General features: G+C 43.0%; 2 protein-coding genes across 2 annotated transcripts in view; one reads left to right on the top strand and one right to left on the bottom strand.

Moving 5' to 3' along the window:
• The first annotated feature begins 270 nt into the window (after positions 1-270).
• Positions 271-8,500, top strand: ZBTB33 (zinc finger and BTB domain containing 33). The gene is made up of 2 exons (XM_065915421.1): positions 271-731; positions 3,060-8,500. Exon 2 carries the CDS (start codon positions 3,062-3,064, stop codon positions 5,057-5,059), a length of 1,998 nt encoding a protein of 665 aa, XP_065771493.1. The 5' UTR covers positions 271-731; positions 3,060-3,061; the 3' UTR covers positions 5,060-8,500.
• Positions 8,501-8,822: 322 nt separating this feature from the next.
• Positions 8,823-16,531, bottom strand: part of TMEM255A (transmembrane protein 255A) — a 49,029-nt gene continuing 41,320 nt past the window's right edge. The window contains exon 9 of the mRNA XM_065915422.1: positions 8,823-11,108. Coding sequence (XP_065771494.1) covers positions 10,950-11,108 — 159 coding nt within the window. The 3' untranslated portion in view covers positions 8,823-10,949. The remainder of the gene's footprint in view (positions 11,109-16,531) is intronic.

The following is a 16,531-nucleotide window of genomic DNA, read 5'->3' as shown; positions in this document are numbered from 1 at the left end:
ACCATTTCATCCTCTCTCATCCGGTTCTCCTCCCGCCTTCAATCTTTCCCAGCATCAGAGTCTTTTCCAATGAGTCAGTTCTTCGCACCAGGTGGCCAAAGTATTGGAGCTTCAGCTTGAGCATCAGACCTTCCAGTGAGTATTCAGGACTGATTTCCTTTAGGATTGGTTTAGCGCCTAACAGGCTATTAAATAGGGCAGTCTCGAACTTTCAAAAGAAATGAAACCTTATTAGTCTCTCGAAGTTTTTACGCCCTGGAAGCTTACACGAACGTAGAGAAAAGGGACTAGTATCCCTCGCATCCCAACCGTTATTGCCGCGTTGCCCCATCTTTCCGTTTTCTCACCCTTTCGCCCTCCGGAAGGGGCCGAGCGCTCCCGGCGCTTCCCAGTCTTCCTCCACCCCTTGCGGAAGGAGTCGAAGGCGGAGCGGGGCGCCGAAGTGGGACGGCCTAGCGCTCGGACCTCTCCGGAAAGAGCCGAACGGCGCTCGGAAGAGGAGGGCTCCTTCGTCTTCGGCGTCTCGCCCCCGCGCGGTGCCCTCTGTCGGCCGCGTGAGGCAGCGGTGGCAGCGGTGGCGGCGGGAGGCGGTAGCCGCGTCGACGTTGACCAAGACTGGAGCGACGTTTAAAGAAGGAGCCGAATCGCCGCAGAGTCCGGCTTCTGACTGTTGGAGGATTCCCACCCTTCCGCGCGGGCCGACGACGAGAAGCGGCGGCGCCGGGAAGCAGGTGAGGAACCGGCTGCGACCCGGGAGGGGGCGAGGGAGCGCGCCGGCTTCCTCCGTCTCTGGGCCGCGCCTGCCTTCGCTTTCTCCTCACTTGAACCAGGAAGCGGCGGAGTCGGAGGCTCCGCTCCTCCGGCCCTTTTCTTTGTGTGGGCTCGGGAGCGAAGGAGGGGACGAACCGGGAGGGCCGCAGCGCGGTCCCCTCCGCCGTCAGGGGCCGTCAGGGCCCGGGGTAGGCCCGGAGCTTGGGGAGCCCACCGCGGAGAACCACTCGGCGTTTTCCACGGCCCTCGCCTGCCTTTTTGCGCCAGTTCCCCCTCCTCACCCCGACTTTGATTTAGAGCTTTTCGGCCAGGCCCATCCTCCCCTTCCCAGGGCATAACAATGCCGCCTGCTTGGCCACATCCCCTCCCAACACCCCACCCTCCGCTTCGCCACCTTCTACTTTCTCTGGCCGGCCGCCTCGCCCGACTACCCCCGCCCTGACCGTGCTGGCCGGCCTTCCATCTGTATTTGCAAGAAACTGCTTTTCCACGTGAATCCTGGTTGAAAAACTCGGTTGCAGCCAGCCGGGTGCGAATGGGGAAGAGGGAGTGGACAGAGGGAGATGGGGTTCAGCTGCCGCGTTGTGGAAGCCGCGTGTAGGTTGTTTCACTCTCGCGGGTGGCGTCTCTCTTTTCCAACGTCACCTGCCCTCGGTCAAGGATTTGCCTCACGGGCGTGCAGAATGGCTTTTCCACGGTCAGGTCGCGGATCTGGGGTTGGGATGGGTTCAGACCGATTTGTGCTGATCCTGGGTCCACCTGGACGGGAAAGACAAAATGAAACCAAGTCCTGGTGTAACCTGGACGCATATATTGAAATTCTTGCCCCGTTGGGAAAACCCATTTGCAAAGGACAAAAATAGTGGAACTGTATTCAGAAAACCTGTCTATCCACTGAAAAGTGACTTGTGTCGAAATGCCCATATTTCGGAAGCGCTGGTAGCTGGCTCGCTGTCCAAAGGTCACCCTTTCTGATGAATGCCTTTATGGTAACCTGGAATTCCCTGGTACTGTTAACAAGTAATGCCTTATAACATGATGTTTTAAATCCTTGATTCCTAGACTTTTCTTCTTTTTTTGTTTCTAAGCTATAATTTTGAAAAATTTAGAAAATATTTGAGACGCCCTGCCTTCCATATGTGTATAACTTAAACACTGTGACAGTTGTACTATTTTGGTAACTCTAAAGGGAAAGAATGTATACTAGCAATAGAAGTGTCTCTTTACCGAAAGGACCTATCAACTAATTTTTAATTATATATACATGTATCATTTTATGTATTTAAATTGTGCTGAAAATTGTTTAGAGGATGGTACACAGCAGTACTATTTTTTTACATTCCCTCTCCTCCTTTTCTAGAGTGATGTCTGGTCTGTTCCAGTAAGTTTTTATCTTCATTTTCACTAATTCATTCTGTGTGAAGAAAATTCTCATATCAGTGCTCATAATTCTTTCCCAACAAAATGAAATGTTTTGTGTTTTCACGCAATTGAGCTTTAAGAAATGGTAAACTTTTCCCTTGTTTTGTTTTTCGCAATAGCATTTGTTGACTTCATTTGGCGCTCTAACATTCCATCTCTGGAGATTGTGGTGGGTAGACAGGTGAGGGGAAGAAGAAAAGAGGAGAGGGTAAGAAAGGTGTTTCATAGTTTATCCAGATGAAGCACCCCCATTAAAATAAGAACATAAAAGCTTTAGAGGTAATAGTCGCCAGTGTTTATGAATGCTGGTTCAGTCTGTGGCCGCAGGGAGTAGCTGTTGAATATGTTGTTAAAGATAAGTTTAACGTTTAGGAAGACTACCTATTTTGGACTTAGTATGGCACACATCAAGCTTTTCTGACACATCATTCATTTACAGGTGAAATAACTTTTTATGTGTTCACAATGAAGATGTTTCTTAAAGTGTTCAGTTAAAAATTAACTCTAAACTCTTGAGAAGATCCAAAATTGGAACAAGAAAATTAACTTTAGTCTTTAAAAATTGCTTAGTGGTGATACATGTATCTAAGATTCAAAGGAAGAGATTAGTGTTCAAATCTGTAGATCAGTTTAAAACTTGCTTGTCTCTTCTCAGAGGGAAGTCATGAGACTTGACATGTGGTCCAAAGAACAGTTATATACAAAAACCTGTAAGAACAGTTTATATAAAAACCAAAAAGTTACACCAAACTTCTGTTAAAACTCCAATAAACTATTTAATGATACTGTAGCTAAAATTCTAAATAATGAAGTACTTGTGTTTTTCTTTCCTAATCACTCATCTCCCCTTCTCCCTTCTCTTACAGGCATGGAGAGTAGAAAACTGATTTCTGCTACAGACATTCAATACTCTGGTAGTCTGCTGAACTCCTTGAATGAGCAACGTGGCCATGGACTCTTCTGTGATGTTACTGTTATTGTGGAAGACCGAAAATTCCGAGCCCATAGAAACATTCTTTCAGCTTCTAGTACTTATTTCCATCAGCTCTTCTCAGTTGCTGGGCAAGTTGTTGAACTGAGCTTTATAAGAGCAGAGATCTTTGCAGAAATTCTCAATTATATCTATAGTTCTAAAATTGTCCGTGTTAGATCAGATTTACTTGATGAGTTAATTAAATCAGGGCAGTTATTAGGAGTTAAATTTATAGCAGAGCTTGGTGTCCCACTGTCACAGGTTAAAAGCATCTCAGGTACAGCTCAGGATGGTAATGCAGAAACTTCATCTCCTGAAATACAAAAATCAAAAGATGAATCCCAAGAAAATGGGGCCACTATAATGCCAATTATAACAGAATCTTTTTCCTTGTCTGCTGAAGATTATGAGACAAAAAAGATCATTGTTACTGATTCAGATGATGACGACGATGATGTCATTTTCTGCTCTGAGATCCTGCCTGCAAAGGAGACTTTGCCAAGTACCAACACAGTGGCAGAGGTCCAGCCTAACCCAGGCTCTGTTGCTATTTCAGATGATGCACCTTGTGTGAGCAATAGCTCTCCCCCTTTAACAAACATCACACCTACTCAGAAACTTCCTACTTCTGTGAATCAGGCAACCCTGAGCCAGACACAGGGAAGTGAAAAATTGTTGGTGTCTTCGGCCCCAACACATCTGACTCCCAACATCATTTTGTTAAATCAGACACCAATTACTACCCCACCAAATGTCAGTTCTTCACTTCCAAATCATATGTCTCCTTCAATCAATTTACTTGTACAGAATCAACAGCCACCAAACAGTGCTGTTTTACCAGGAAACAAGGCCAATGAAGAGGAGGAGGAGGAAATTATAGATGATGATGATGACACTATTAGCTCCAGTCCAGATTCTGCTGTCAGTAGTACATCTTTAGTCCCACAGGCTGAGATCCCCCCAAATACCACTTTTGATGGATCGTTGATACAGAAGATGCAGATTCCTACACTTCTGCAAGAGCCAGTTTCCAATTCTTTAAAAATTTCAGATATAATTACGAGAAACACTAATGATCCAGGTTTAGGATCCAAACATCTAATGGAGGGTCAGAAGATTATTACTTTAGATACAGCTACTGAAATTGAAGGCTTGTCAACGGGTTGCAAGGTTTATGCAAATATTGGTGAAGATACTTATGATATAGTTATCCCTGTCAAAGATGACCCTGATGAAGGGGAGGCCAGACTTGGGAACGAGATACCAAAAACACCTAGCAGTGAGACGGCAAATAAACGTATGAAAGTTAAACATGATGATCACTATGAGTTAATAGTAGATGGAAGGGTCTATTATATCTGTATTGTATGCAAAAGGTCATATGTCTGCCTGACAAGCTTGCGGAGACATTTTAACATTCATTCTTGGGAGAAGAAGTATCCTTGCCGTTACTGTGAGAAGGTCTTTCCTCTTGCAGAATATCGCACGAAGCATGAAATTCATCACACAGGAGAGCGAAGGTATCAGTGTTTGGCCTGTGGCAAGTCTTTCATCAACTATCAGTTTATGTCTTCACACATAAAATCCGTTCATAGTCAAGATCCTTCTGGAGACTCGAAGCTTTATCGTTTACATCCATGCAGGTCTTTACAGATCAGACAGTATGCATACCTCTCTGATAGGTCAGTCACCATGCCTGTAATGAAGGATGACGGTATTGGGTATAAGGTTGATGCTGGGAAAGAACCTCCAGTAGGGACCACATCTGCTCCTCAGAACAAGCCCATGACCTGGGAGGATATTTTTATTCAGCAGGAAAATGATTCCATTTTTAAACAGAATGTAACAGATGGCAGTACTGAGTTTGAATTTATAATACCAGAATCTTATTGAACTCCTTTAAAATATCAGAAAGTTTTGGTTTGGATTTAAGGGGCAGGGCTTTCAGAAGACCTGTAAAACAAAGGTGAAAACAAGTTCATTTGATCTGCCATGTCATCTGAAGGTAGTCTAGTTGGATTATTTGTTCATAATTTTTAGGAGCAAATTATTCTGAAAGTTTGAATAGAGGTTGAGAACTTCCCCCTCCCCCAAGTATCTGTTTATATAGTTAGCTTTCAGCACATTTAAAAGAGGCAAAAAGGAAAAAAAAGCTTGGAGAGATAGTTTCCTGAATAGAATTTGAATCAGTTTGAATGTTCTTTGAAAATAACTGGAGTTATTAGCATACCCTAGTATATCTTGCAACTTTCCCCTTCCGTGTTAGCACTTTACTGATGAATTCTCAATTTTCTTATTATTGAGACTATAAATGTGTGTTGTGTCTTGTATATGGCATAAAGAGTAAATGAGAACTTCTAAAGTTGTCCTGGAAATTTTCAGAGTAAGTCTCTGCTTGGTTGTGTATTTTGCTAACCCAAATGGATAGCAGCCTCCTGCCTCCCACCCCTTATGAAAATAGCTGTGCAGACAAGTTTCTCATTTGAAGAATGAACGAGTTTTGGCTAATTAGAATTAAACTTCACTTTTATCACCATAGTCTCAAAAAGACTTTGGTGCCTGGACTACTGTATATATACCTTTGCAGTGTGGTTTCTATGGGCAAAAAAGAAATCTCTGTAATGCAGACAGGAAGAGATTAAAAGTTTTATCATATTTGCTTTAAATTCTGTGCTCTTATATGATAGAGACAGAGAATGGAAGTGAATGGAGATTTCCTTTTTGCTCATTATGGTTAAAGAATATTCCTATGAAATTTTCAAATTTTGAATCTGAACACCACCAAACTAATCTTTATGTATGCATCTTTATAAATGACAAATTTCATAAATGAGACTCCTACATATTTTGGGTGGGAGGCTACTGACATGTATTTTTAAATGTTCATATTACTTAGAATCTCTAATAGGAAGTTTTTATTTGACATAGCTGAATCAGATATCTAGTATTTTCCTTTCAGCAAGACCTTTTAGGTTTTTACTCTTTAAATAAGTTCCATCCCATCTGCAAATTGCTGCAGTATTATAGCAATCAGAAGCTATACAAGGAAGTTAAATAGGCTTGTTGATTCCCATTTATCTTGAGAACAATAAATACCACCTTTCTCCCTTTTAAAATGACACATGTTTTTAAACTTAGAAAATAAAGTCAAAACTTATTGAAGTGCCAGTACTAAAAGGGAAGCAGGTTGGAACAAATATATAGCCTAGTGTTTATAACAGGATTGACTTGTTGAACTTCTGTAAATTTTTGCAAAGGAAAAAAGATATGATTAGATACTGAAAAAGACTGTTGTGCATAGTTATTAGTCCTTTGTAACCTTGCTTAAGTATTTCTTAATTCAAGATAGATATTTTCTTTCTCCTTAACAATGTATTTTTGAAAATAATCTATTTCTTGACTTTGAACTTAAAGCTTTAATCAATTTCTCATGTATACGTCATCCTTCTGACAGTAAGCTAGACTTAAAGATAATGATTTCAGTATTTCTTAAGATGGTAACTGAGGGTATCAGGCATCAGTGTTTGCAGTAATACAAGGAGAAAGAAAAATAATACAATCCTTTGCTTACCGAGGGTTAGAATGATGTGCATCTTTTATGTTTTCCGTTCTGTGAGTTGAGACCTTAAGACCATTTTGTAAACTAATCCTTGGAAAATTTTTAAATTACCATACAGCTTAAGAGTCTGATCTCTGGAATTGCAATATCTGTTTCCTTTCTGTATGTGTATTGATAACATTACTCTTTGACTATAGGGTACACTCTGAAATGTTTTCAGTGGAAATCTGTTTGTTTCATTTATGCTGTTAATTCAACAAGTGTGAATGATACTTCCAGTCCTTTCAGACTTAACTGCTAACTTCCTGGATGGCTCAGATGGTAAAGAGTCCGTCTGCAGTGTGGAAGACCTGGGTTCTATCCCTGAATCAGGAAGATCCTCTGGAAAGGGAATGGCTACCCACTTCAGTATTCTTGCCTGGGAAAGTCCATGAACAGAGGAGCCTGGCAGGCTACAGTCCATGGGGTTGCATAGAGTCAGTTACGACTGAACGACAAACACTTTCACTTTTTCAGTAAAACTTGGTTCTGCAAGGCCATTATGACAAACTAGGAATTCTATAATGGAAAACTATCCATTCTGAATTATCTTGATATAATTATTTGCTGCTGCTGTGCTCTATCTAAGTTCTGAGTCTGAAATTTCAACTTTGCCTACTGAAGGTATCTTCTAGAGTTTTTTGGGAGGAGGAAAACTGGAAATTTCACTTTAAATTGTATTTTTGCCAGAAGACTCTTACTTGAACGTATGTCAGGGTCTTCAGTTTTTTTAGAAGTCTTTATATCCAAAGTTCAGAATCCATGTGTAATACTCTCTGGGAATTAAAACCCTTCACTCCCAGTGTTTATGGGGTTGGAAATCTGTAGCAAGATGCTGTTCAAAACCTGTCATGGTGTTTGCCTATTTTATACTTAGTTTTCTGGCAATCGAACTATTTTTCTCATTCAAGTTGGCTTCAGATTTGCTCCTATGCTAAATTACCTATAAATATTCTGGATAGGAACTGTTTGAAATAGCAACTTATTCAAAGAGATGACAGAAAATGAAAGTGCTCAAACTAAGCAAAGATTTTTATATGCCATAGCAATCTTGAGAGATTCACTTTAAAATATATTTTGTCTGTTTTGCATATAGGGTTATCGTTACCATCTTTCTAAATTCCATATATATGTGTTAGTATGCTGTAATGTTCTTTATCTTTCTGGCTTACTTCACTCTATATAATGGGCTCCAGTTTCATCCATCTCATTGGCACTGGGAGGACCCAGAGGAGTCGGGTGGAGAGGGAGGTGGGAGGGGGGATTGGGATGGGGAATACGTGTAACTCTATGACTGATTCATGTCAATGTATGACAAAACCCACTGAAATGTTGTGAAGTAATTAGCCTCCAACTAATGAAATAAAATTAATTAATTAATTAATTAATAAAATATATTTTGTCATTTTGCTGGTAATGATCCCCCGCATAAAACCACTATGAGGAATTGATGCTGCATTTTCCCCATTGTACCAAAAAGATAAAGGTAAAAATGGTAAAAGTTTTTTGTATCATCAAAGTGTGCATACTCTAAAGAATTAAATACTAATTCAACAGCACTGGCTTTCTCACCTCTGTCAATCATATGAAACTTTTGTTCATTTTCACCCAGTGCTGTAGTGTTCATACTTGTACAGTCTTCCCTGTCATGACTTTAAGTTCTACTTTTCATTAACTGTTACCTGATATTAGTTCGTAGAGCTTCTTATGGCAAAAATAAAATGTTTTAATTCTGATTTTTGAGTGTCTTTTTTTTTTTACAAGATGATCTTTCATTAATTATATAGACTATTACATTTTGTTGTTTTTCCATTTTTGTAGCAGGAGACTGAAACTATTTCTGATGACAATATGACAGAATTTTCTGTTAGGTTTTATATGTTGGTTAATCGCATGCCCACTATATCTTGAACCATAATAGTCAGAAGTGAGTCAACTGCTGTCAGTTGCTTTAGAGCATTTGTGATACTTCTGTTGATTCCATGAAGACACATGTAAGCTGATAAGGAGGAGGATAGTTTTATTAATTTGAAACATCACAAAAGCAGTCTGGGTTTCCAACATGGCAGTGATACAGATTTTAAGCAACATCCAGTTTACACAGGTTCTGGATTAATATTTTAATTTTTCATGCCCAGTTCAATACTTTAAAGCAGAATTAGGAATAAAGCGGTAAATATTACAAAATGCAGTCAAGGTACATTTTGGAAATACAAATTCCTTCATTACAGCAAATGTTTTTTGCAAAAGAGTAAAGCAGCAAATATTAACTCTTCTAAGGTAACATGCAGTTCTTATAATTCAATGTAATAAAAAAAGAAGCTGCTAAAATTAAGTTACAAAATCTATACTGTTTCAAGTTATTTTGTAAAGTAAGAAAAATACATAGAAATGAGTCCTAGAATCTTAACACTTTAAGAAATGTGATAAATGTAGGATATACTGTGTAATGGTGCCTTTTAAAAAATTAAATACTCATACACGTTCAGTAAAGCAAAATGTAAAGTGTAAACAGCAAGAAATTTCATTGAGTATCACAAGTTGATATTTGTATAGTAAGTCAATTGGTTATTAGTCCCTTTTTGAAATCCAATAGAATTTTAATATGCTCAGAACAGTAGAAAATAATAGTGTTATATAACGCAAAAAGATTATAATTGTTTAGATTTGAAATTCAGATGAGACATCATTTGTGATGTCAAAAGTTAAACTGAATGTTTTGCAAACATTTACTGTGAACAGTGAGCACACTTGTTGTGCCTTGAGAATTCTTGATGGCTGGGTGTCTACAAGGTAGATGGGAGCACCAGCATTTGCCTGCTACCTCTATTCCATCAAGTTGGGAGGTAGCGAAATTGGCTGGAAAATTTTCCTGTATATGTTCTGTCTAAAATACAATAGCCCTGTATTTTTTTACAAGTGTAGGATTATCGATCTTCCTTTAAATCAATTCTCAGATTAACATAAGATCGCAATGAAAGTGTTCATTCTGAGGTGAAGGCATGGGTGCCAAAGTGTTAAATTCATCAGGTTGAGGTTTAAAGCTATGTATAATTAAAAGAACTGTACAAATACCTACCACAATGTGCCAGATGGATTTTAAATCTACAATAACACTTGAGTTTGTCAAGTTGACTACATTTGAGGTTTTGCAGACTTAAAGCGGCATTGTAACACTTCCATAATCTTGAACACTGTCACGATTGGTCTCAACAGAATAAAGGACCAATTAGAGCAGTGGCATTAAAATACAGATGATTCTTTTGGGGTAGGGTGCAGGATACGTGCGGTTTGCTGGGGTTGAAGCACAATATTTGAAGATTAAATAGTCACAAAGATTAGTAACAGTTGATAACACGACCCAAGAACCTAATCTAGCATTTTTAAAACTCAGTTTTAACTGTAAGATTTCTATCTCCCACAGCAAATGCAACATGTAGTAAACCGCTGTTTTCCTAAGTTACCTGATGTATAACTGGAATCTACTTTAAACATCTCACATGCTGCTCTGTGTATGTCAGTGCTTCTTGAACAATCAATCCTGTTCCCCACTACTCGAAGGAATATTGCACTTTTCCCTTTGGGAGGTACCAATCACAAAAGCTGAGCTGAATGATCACAACAGCCATTTTTACAATACAAAGAAAGGAGTAAGGGATATGGCCAGCTTTTTTCAGCATCAGACACAAGCAAACAAAATCTTAGCCAGAACTCTCTGCATTGGAACTACCGTGTAGCCCTGTCTTCTGGGAGATTTTCCTTAGGGACTGACTTTAGTGGGAGGGAAAGAGAGGGCCTCTAAGCCAGGCGCTTCAACTGAGGTGCTAGAGTGGCAATCTGCCAAGGGTGAGGACAACACTCCTTTTACACCAAGTGAAGCAGATAGCAACCACGCTTCTGCGGCCTACAGAGGTGGGGCCATAGGGTAATGCAGGCCCAGACCAGACACGCTTCTTGCTGAGATGGCTCCCCAGCCTCGCGCTGTCCTGCTCAGAACTGCTGGGCTCAGCCTGGCCACCCCTCCTCTGCACTAATAACAAATAAACTTCTTCCCTATCTTTCCCTAGCCTGGCAGGCCACTGTCAAACTTTATGAGTCACACTTTAAATTTTGTACCCTACACACTTCCACTAAAGAAGAAATACAAAAGCCACAGTAATCTCAACAGCCAGCAGGCATTCCTCTTTAGGGGCTGTAAGGGGGTGGCTTCTCAAAAGGTGGATAGTAGGGTGGAGAGTAACGGGGTGGAGCACTCGAGGACCACATGTAGCTGGGCGAAGGCGAAGCAGACTGGGGCTCGTCAGAAAGTCCAGAGGGAGGGGAGGATGGAAAGACGCTGGAATGCTGTGCAATCAAAATAAAACATCAGTTTCCACCATGAGGTTGCAATTCCCCAACATTAGTCATTGTTTAAAAATGAATATGGACCCAGTGTGTTCCAGTTTGGAACAACCAAGAGCCCCTAAACCTTGCAGGGTTAATGAGGGCCATGAAATGGAACTGGTCCCACTTTCTCACTCAGGCTGCAAAGCTCAGGCAGAGATGCCTTGGAATCCTCTTTCCCAGCCTTTTGGACCTCTCATTCAGTCAGTTATCCTGTTTCTCCTACTTCTGTGTTATTTTGGGAGGGCTTCCCAGGTGGCTCAGTGGTAAAGAACCTGCCTGCCAATACAAGAGACATGGGTTCGATCCCTGGGTTGGGAAGATCTCCTGGAAAAGGAGATGGCAACCTACTCCAGTATTCTTGCCTGGGAAATCCCATGGACAGAGGAGCCTGGTGGGCTATAGTCCATGGGATCATAAGAGTTGGATATGACAGAGCAATGGAGCATGCATGGCACTTTGGGAAGGGAGAGTGATATGGGATAAAAAAATAAAATACCAGTGAATCAGCATGTTAGAAGTCAATCTGCCACTTCTCTTTCCCAGCCAGTGTATACCCTTGACCCTGAATTTCCTACTCAAGGAGAGTTGACCTGTTTTGTTCACTGCTCTCTCCCCCAGAGCTCAGAACAGTGATTGGCAAGTAGAAGTTGCTCAATCAATGTTGGATGAGTGACTAAGACTTCAGTCACTCATAGAGCACAGAAGATGAACTTGGCATGTTTTTAGAAATAAAATCTATTTTCAAAGGCTAGAGTCACATCTTGTGGTTACCATGGCCTTGCTCCAGTGGTGGAGCATGGCTGAGGCCTGAAAGCTGGAGGGATCTCCAATAAGAGCAAACGTAAGTCAACGAATAGGGTATGTAGAATGGCAATTTTCTGTTGTGCCTTAGTTCTAGGAGGAACTGCTATATTTTAAAAAAAAGACCCACTTATACCAAAATTTCTCAAGAGTTCAAGTGCTGTTTGGGAAGGTCAATACTTTGTTCTGCTAGCCAGAGTCAAAGTGGTTGATTGTTTAGTTGCTAAGTCATGTCTGACTCCTTGATACCCTAGGAACTGTAGCCCACCAGGCTCCTCTGTCCATGTGATTTCCCAGGCAAGAATACTAGAGTGGGTTGCCATTTCCTTCTCCAGGGGATCTTCCTGGATCAGAGGTCAAACTCATGTCTCCTGCTTGGCAGGCAGATTCTTTACACTGAGCTACCTGGGAAGCCCTGGAGTCTAAGCTGATCATGTCATTTCCAGGCCTAGAACAATCTAGAGTCAGCCTTGCCAGGAGGTATCTGGAACCTGAGACCAGTTGGCTGATTCTCCTTATCCCTAGTCCTGACCTCTGCACTCCTTAGAAAGGGGTATCCTGGTTTCTAGGTCTTGCTTTAGACATTGAAATCTCTGTCTCCTACCACATAATGTCAGGACTGATCCTCTCCCACCCCATCCACCCTTTCGATCTAAGAGAAGGAATGACAGGGTCATAGAAAGCCTTTAAAGACAAAAAAAAAAAAAAACTTGAGGGACTTCCCTGGTTATGTGGTTAAGGCTTACAATGCAATGGTTAATGCTTCCAATGCAGAGGGCACAGGTTTAATCCCTGGTTGAGGAACTAAGATCTCACATGCTGCATGGTGCAGCAGAAAAAAAAAAGATAAAAGAGCTTGAGGCAGTTGACTTGAGACAAGCCAGATTGCTTCCAAAAATCTCCAAATTTCTTCTCCCTCCAGGAAGAGATATGCTTCCTTTGACATTGGTCTCATGATCTCTCCTATCTCTCCCTCCTCCTCTGTTGCTTTCACTGTCCTCTTAAACCAGAGAGGAAAGCAATATTCCACCAGAGACAAGATCTCTGTGTCCAGAGACGTGACACTCTGCCTTTCTAAATCCCGCTCCAGGATAGAGTCAGAAGGCCAGTTCTCTGCCCCCCAGACACAGAAGGGAAGGCAAGTTTCGAAGGTGGAGCTAAAGGCCATTCTGTCCTAAGAGGCAGTAACAGGCTGCTGGGGGCAGTTGTAGACTTTGATCCTAAGAGGGGGTGGTACAGCCACTTTGGGTTTTCACCTCTCAGTTTCCCGTGAAGTGAAAGTCGCTCAGTCGTGTCTGACTCTTTGCAACCCCCATGGACTATAGTCCAGTGGAATTCTCCGGGCCAGAATACTGGAGTGTGTAGCCTTTCCCTTCTCCAGAGGATCTTCCCAACCCAGGGATCAAACCCAGGTCTCCCGCACTGTGGGCAGATTCTTTACCAGCTGAGCCACAAGGGAAGCCCAAGAATACTGGAGTGGGTAGCTTATCCCTTCTCCAGGGGATCTTCCCCACCCAGGAATCAAACCGGGGTCTCCTGCATTGCAGGCAGATTCTTTACCAACTGAGCTACCAGAGAAGTTTCCCATATAAGAAGGTATTTAGGGAGATGGGGGTGGGATGCTTCTCACTGCCCTCTGATGATGCTGGAGTCTTAGGGATAAATGGCAGAGCGAGGGAGCTAACAGGCGGTAGTCCACACACACACACACACACACACACACCCGGCCTTGGGATGGCGGGGTTGGAGGGGGTGGGCACCAGCATACAGTTTCCTAGCAACAGGCAGGCACCTTGGGAAAGCTTCGGCTTTGTTGCAGCTGGGGAGCAGGCCCCGTGCATTTTAGTTCCTGCCTAAGACTTGACTAACGGGACAGGACGGGCCACTCAGAACAGAGCTTTGAATCCTTTCACACCACAAAGCATGAAAAGCATGAAAAGCATCTAAATAGCCTACTGCTGGGTTCCGAGCTTCCTGAGCTGCTTCTGAGAGGCTGGGGTGGCTTATCGCAGGGACAGAGGAGGTGGGAGCACCCTCGCAGACACTCCTTTCCCTCCTCAATCTGCCCCTCCCTGCCCCAGGCGGACCCACACTCTGCAAGACCCATGTGCATTTCTGTCACGTGTGCCTCTCTGTTTGAAAGCGCTGGGAGGCAGTGACTCCCTAAAGAGCCCTGTAACTGGCCGGGTGATGAAGGTTACACCAGCAAAAGATGCTGTGTTCCAAGGGTAAAATCCAGGGCCTCTTGGTTCTTCGCATTCCCCCTCTGTTTCCACTTCACTAGTGGCTCAGAGATTAAAGGATCCGCCTGCAATGCAGGAGACCTGAGTTCGATCCCTGGGTCGGGAAGATCCCCTGGAGAAGGAAATGGCAACCCACTCCAGTATTCTTGCCTGGGAAATCCCATGGACAGAGGAGCCTGGTGGGCTATAGTCCATGGGGTTGCAAAGGGTCGGACACGACTGAGCGACTTCACTTTCACTTTCTATTTCCAGCCCAGAAAGCAAACCCAGGAGAGACAGAGAGAAGAGTGGAGCAAAGAGAGGGATCAGAAACGAGAGAGAGGAGAGGCAAGGAGAAGCTTGGCAGGAGAGGGGAAATAGAAGGCTGAGTGGCAGTGGCAGCCTTCTAAGGTTGTCAGTCACCTGCTCCACCTACCACCTCCCCCAAGACGGCTTCCACCCTCTCATTCAGTAGGCCCAGTTTATAATGGATCCTTTTCAGTGGCTACATCAAAACCTAGTGTACCTTTCTGTAATTTAATAAAGACCATCCACAGAGGCAGTGGCATTTTGCAAAGGCTCTTGTTTTAAGCTAAACTTGGCTATTCACCAAATGGACAGGACAGGGACATGGTTAGAGTGAAGTAGGGGTTCTGGCCCAGTAGGTCAGACTGGAATCATTAAGGGATTTACCCCAAAGTTTGTTGTTGTTGTTTAGCCACTAAGTCGGAGTCTTTTTCAACCCCAGGGACTGTAGCACTCCAGGCTCCTTTGTCCATGGGATTTCCCAGGCAAGAATACTGGGGAGTGGATTGCCATTCCCTTCTCCAGGGGATCTTCCTGACCCAGGGATTGAACCCACATCTCCTGCATTGGGCAGGTGGATTCTTTACCACTGAGCCCCCAGGGAAGCAGACCCCAAAGCTACACAGGGTTGAATTTCCCAGCAGAAGTAGAAACTGATGTTTCATACCCTACAGGATATGGACTTCCTGGCTACCTGGAAGTGAGTGCAAGGTACAAGAGAAGTGAGTGCAGGAAGGTAAGCAAGGAGGCACTGACAGCCTTGGCTTCAGGTCCAATGTCTGCAAGAATCCTGTTTCTCCAAGCTCAGCCCTCACGACATCCTCAGGGCCACCTGACCAGATCCACGTCCTCGCTCCCATCTGACCACAAGAAATGCTTCCCAAGCTTCCTGACTGGACAGCTACCCAACAAGGGTGTGACTTTGCAGGGTTAAAAGAACACCCTATATATCTCATCAGCCTCAGGGGTAAAAAGGGAGAGAGAAGTCTTCAAAGTGACATAAATAGTTCTATTTGGAAACGATTAAATTGGGGAAATCATTCAGAACAAAGCCCAGAAAGGTCTATTTTCCTGCTATTATTTGGGCCCCCAATACAATCTAAGAGAATAATGGAGCTCTGGCTTTTGGATGTTGTTGTTAGGTCTGTGCTTCTGCTGTTTTTATTGTCAGAGCTGTTATGCATTTTGCTGACTGCTTTCCATTTATCTGGGAACACAGCAGATGGCCCTAATCCTCCTGGCTTTCTTGGGTAAAGACTGGTATTTCCTTGTACGAAACGATAAGGGACTGGAACTTGGTGAACAAAAGAAAGCTCCATTCAAACACTAAAATGAAATGCTGTCTAAGTTCTAGAGGGAAACAAATACCACTTAAAAACATATCCCTTAGGGATCTCCCTGGTGGTCCAGTGGTTGAGAAACCACCTTCCAGTGCAGGGGACACAGGTTCAATCCCTGGTCAGGGAACTAAATTCCCACATGCCAACATGCCACAGGGCAGTTAAGCCCATGTGACACATCTAGAGAAGCCCACACAGTAACTAGAGAAAGCCCACACACCTCAACCAAGAGCCTGTGTGCTGCGTTGGGGATCCCGTGAAGCCAAATAAATAAATCATATCCCTTAAAATCCACAACTTTAGAAAGTCTCCAAAAAGGAAATATAAAAGACAGCTTGAACCTCTGGAAAGAACCAGGAGAGGTATAAGAAGTGGCCCAGCAGTCCTTGGAATGGGGAGCCATGTAATCACATGGTTAAGAGCGAGTCAAGAGAACCTTTCTGAGTAATGATTAGAAAGCCCATCATTTAAAGCAGTAAAACATGGAAATATTCTGAAACTAACTGGGGAAAAGATCGATACTGTGCTCAGATTTACAGCTTCCCTCAAGAATCCCCCAAGCCAGTCTCTGGCCTCAGACAGACCTGGATATACATCCTTGTCCTCACTGCTGCCCCTGGGTATCCCCACTCAGGTCCTTAGACTGATCTCTTAATGCAGGGCCTAGGTCTCACTCAGACTCTACATCCATAGCTCCGAGTACAGTGTCTGG

The sequence above is a fragment of the Muntiacus reevesi genome, chromosome X (assembly GCF_963930625.1).
Source record: "Muntiacus reevesi chromosome X, mMunRee1.1, whole genome shotgun sequence".
Classification (NCBI taxonomy): Eukaryota; Metazoa; Chordata; class Mammalia; order Artiodactyla; family Cervidae; genus Muntiacus; species Muntiacus reevesi.
The sequence above is the reverse complement of the archived record's forward strand: the minus strand, read 5'-3'. Positions and strand labels throughout refer to the sequence as shown.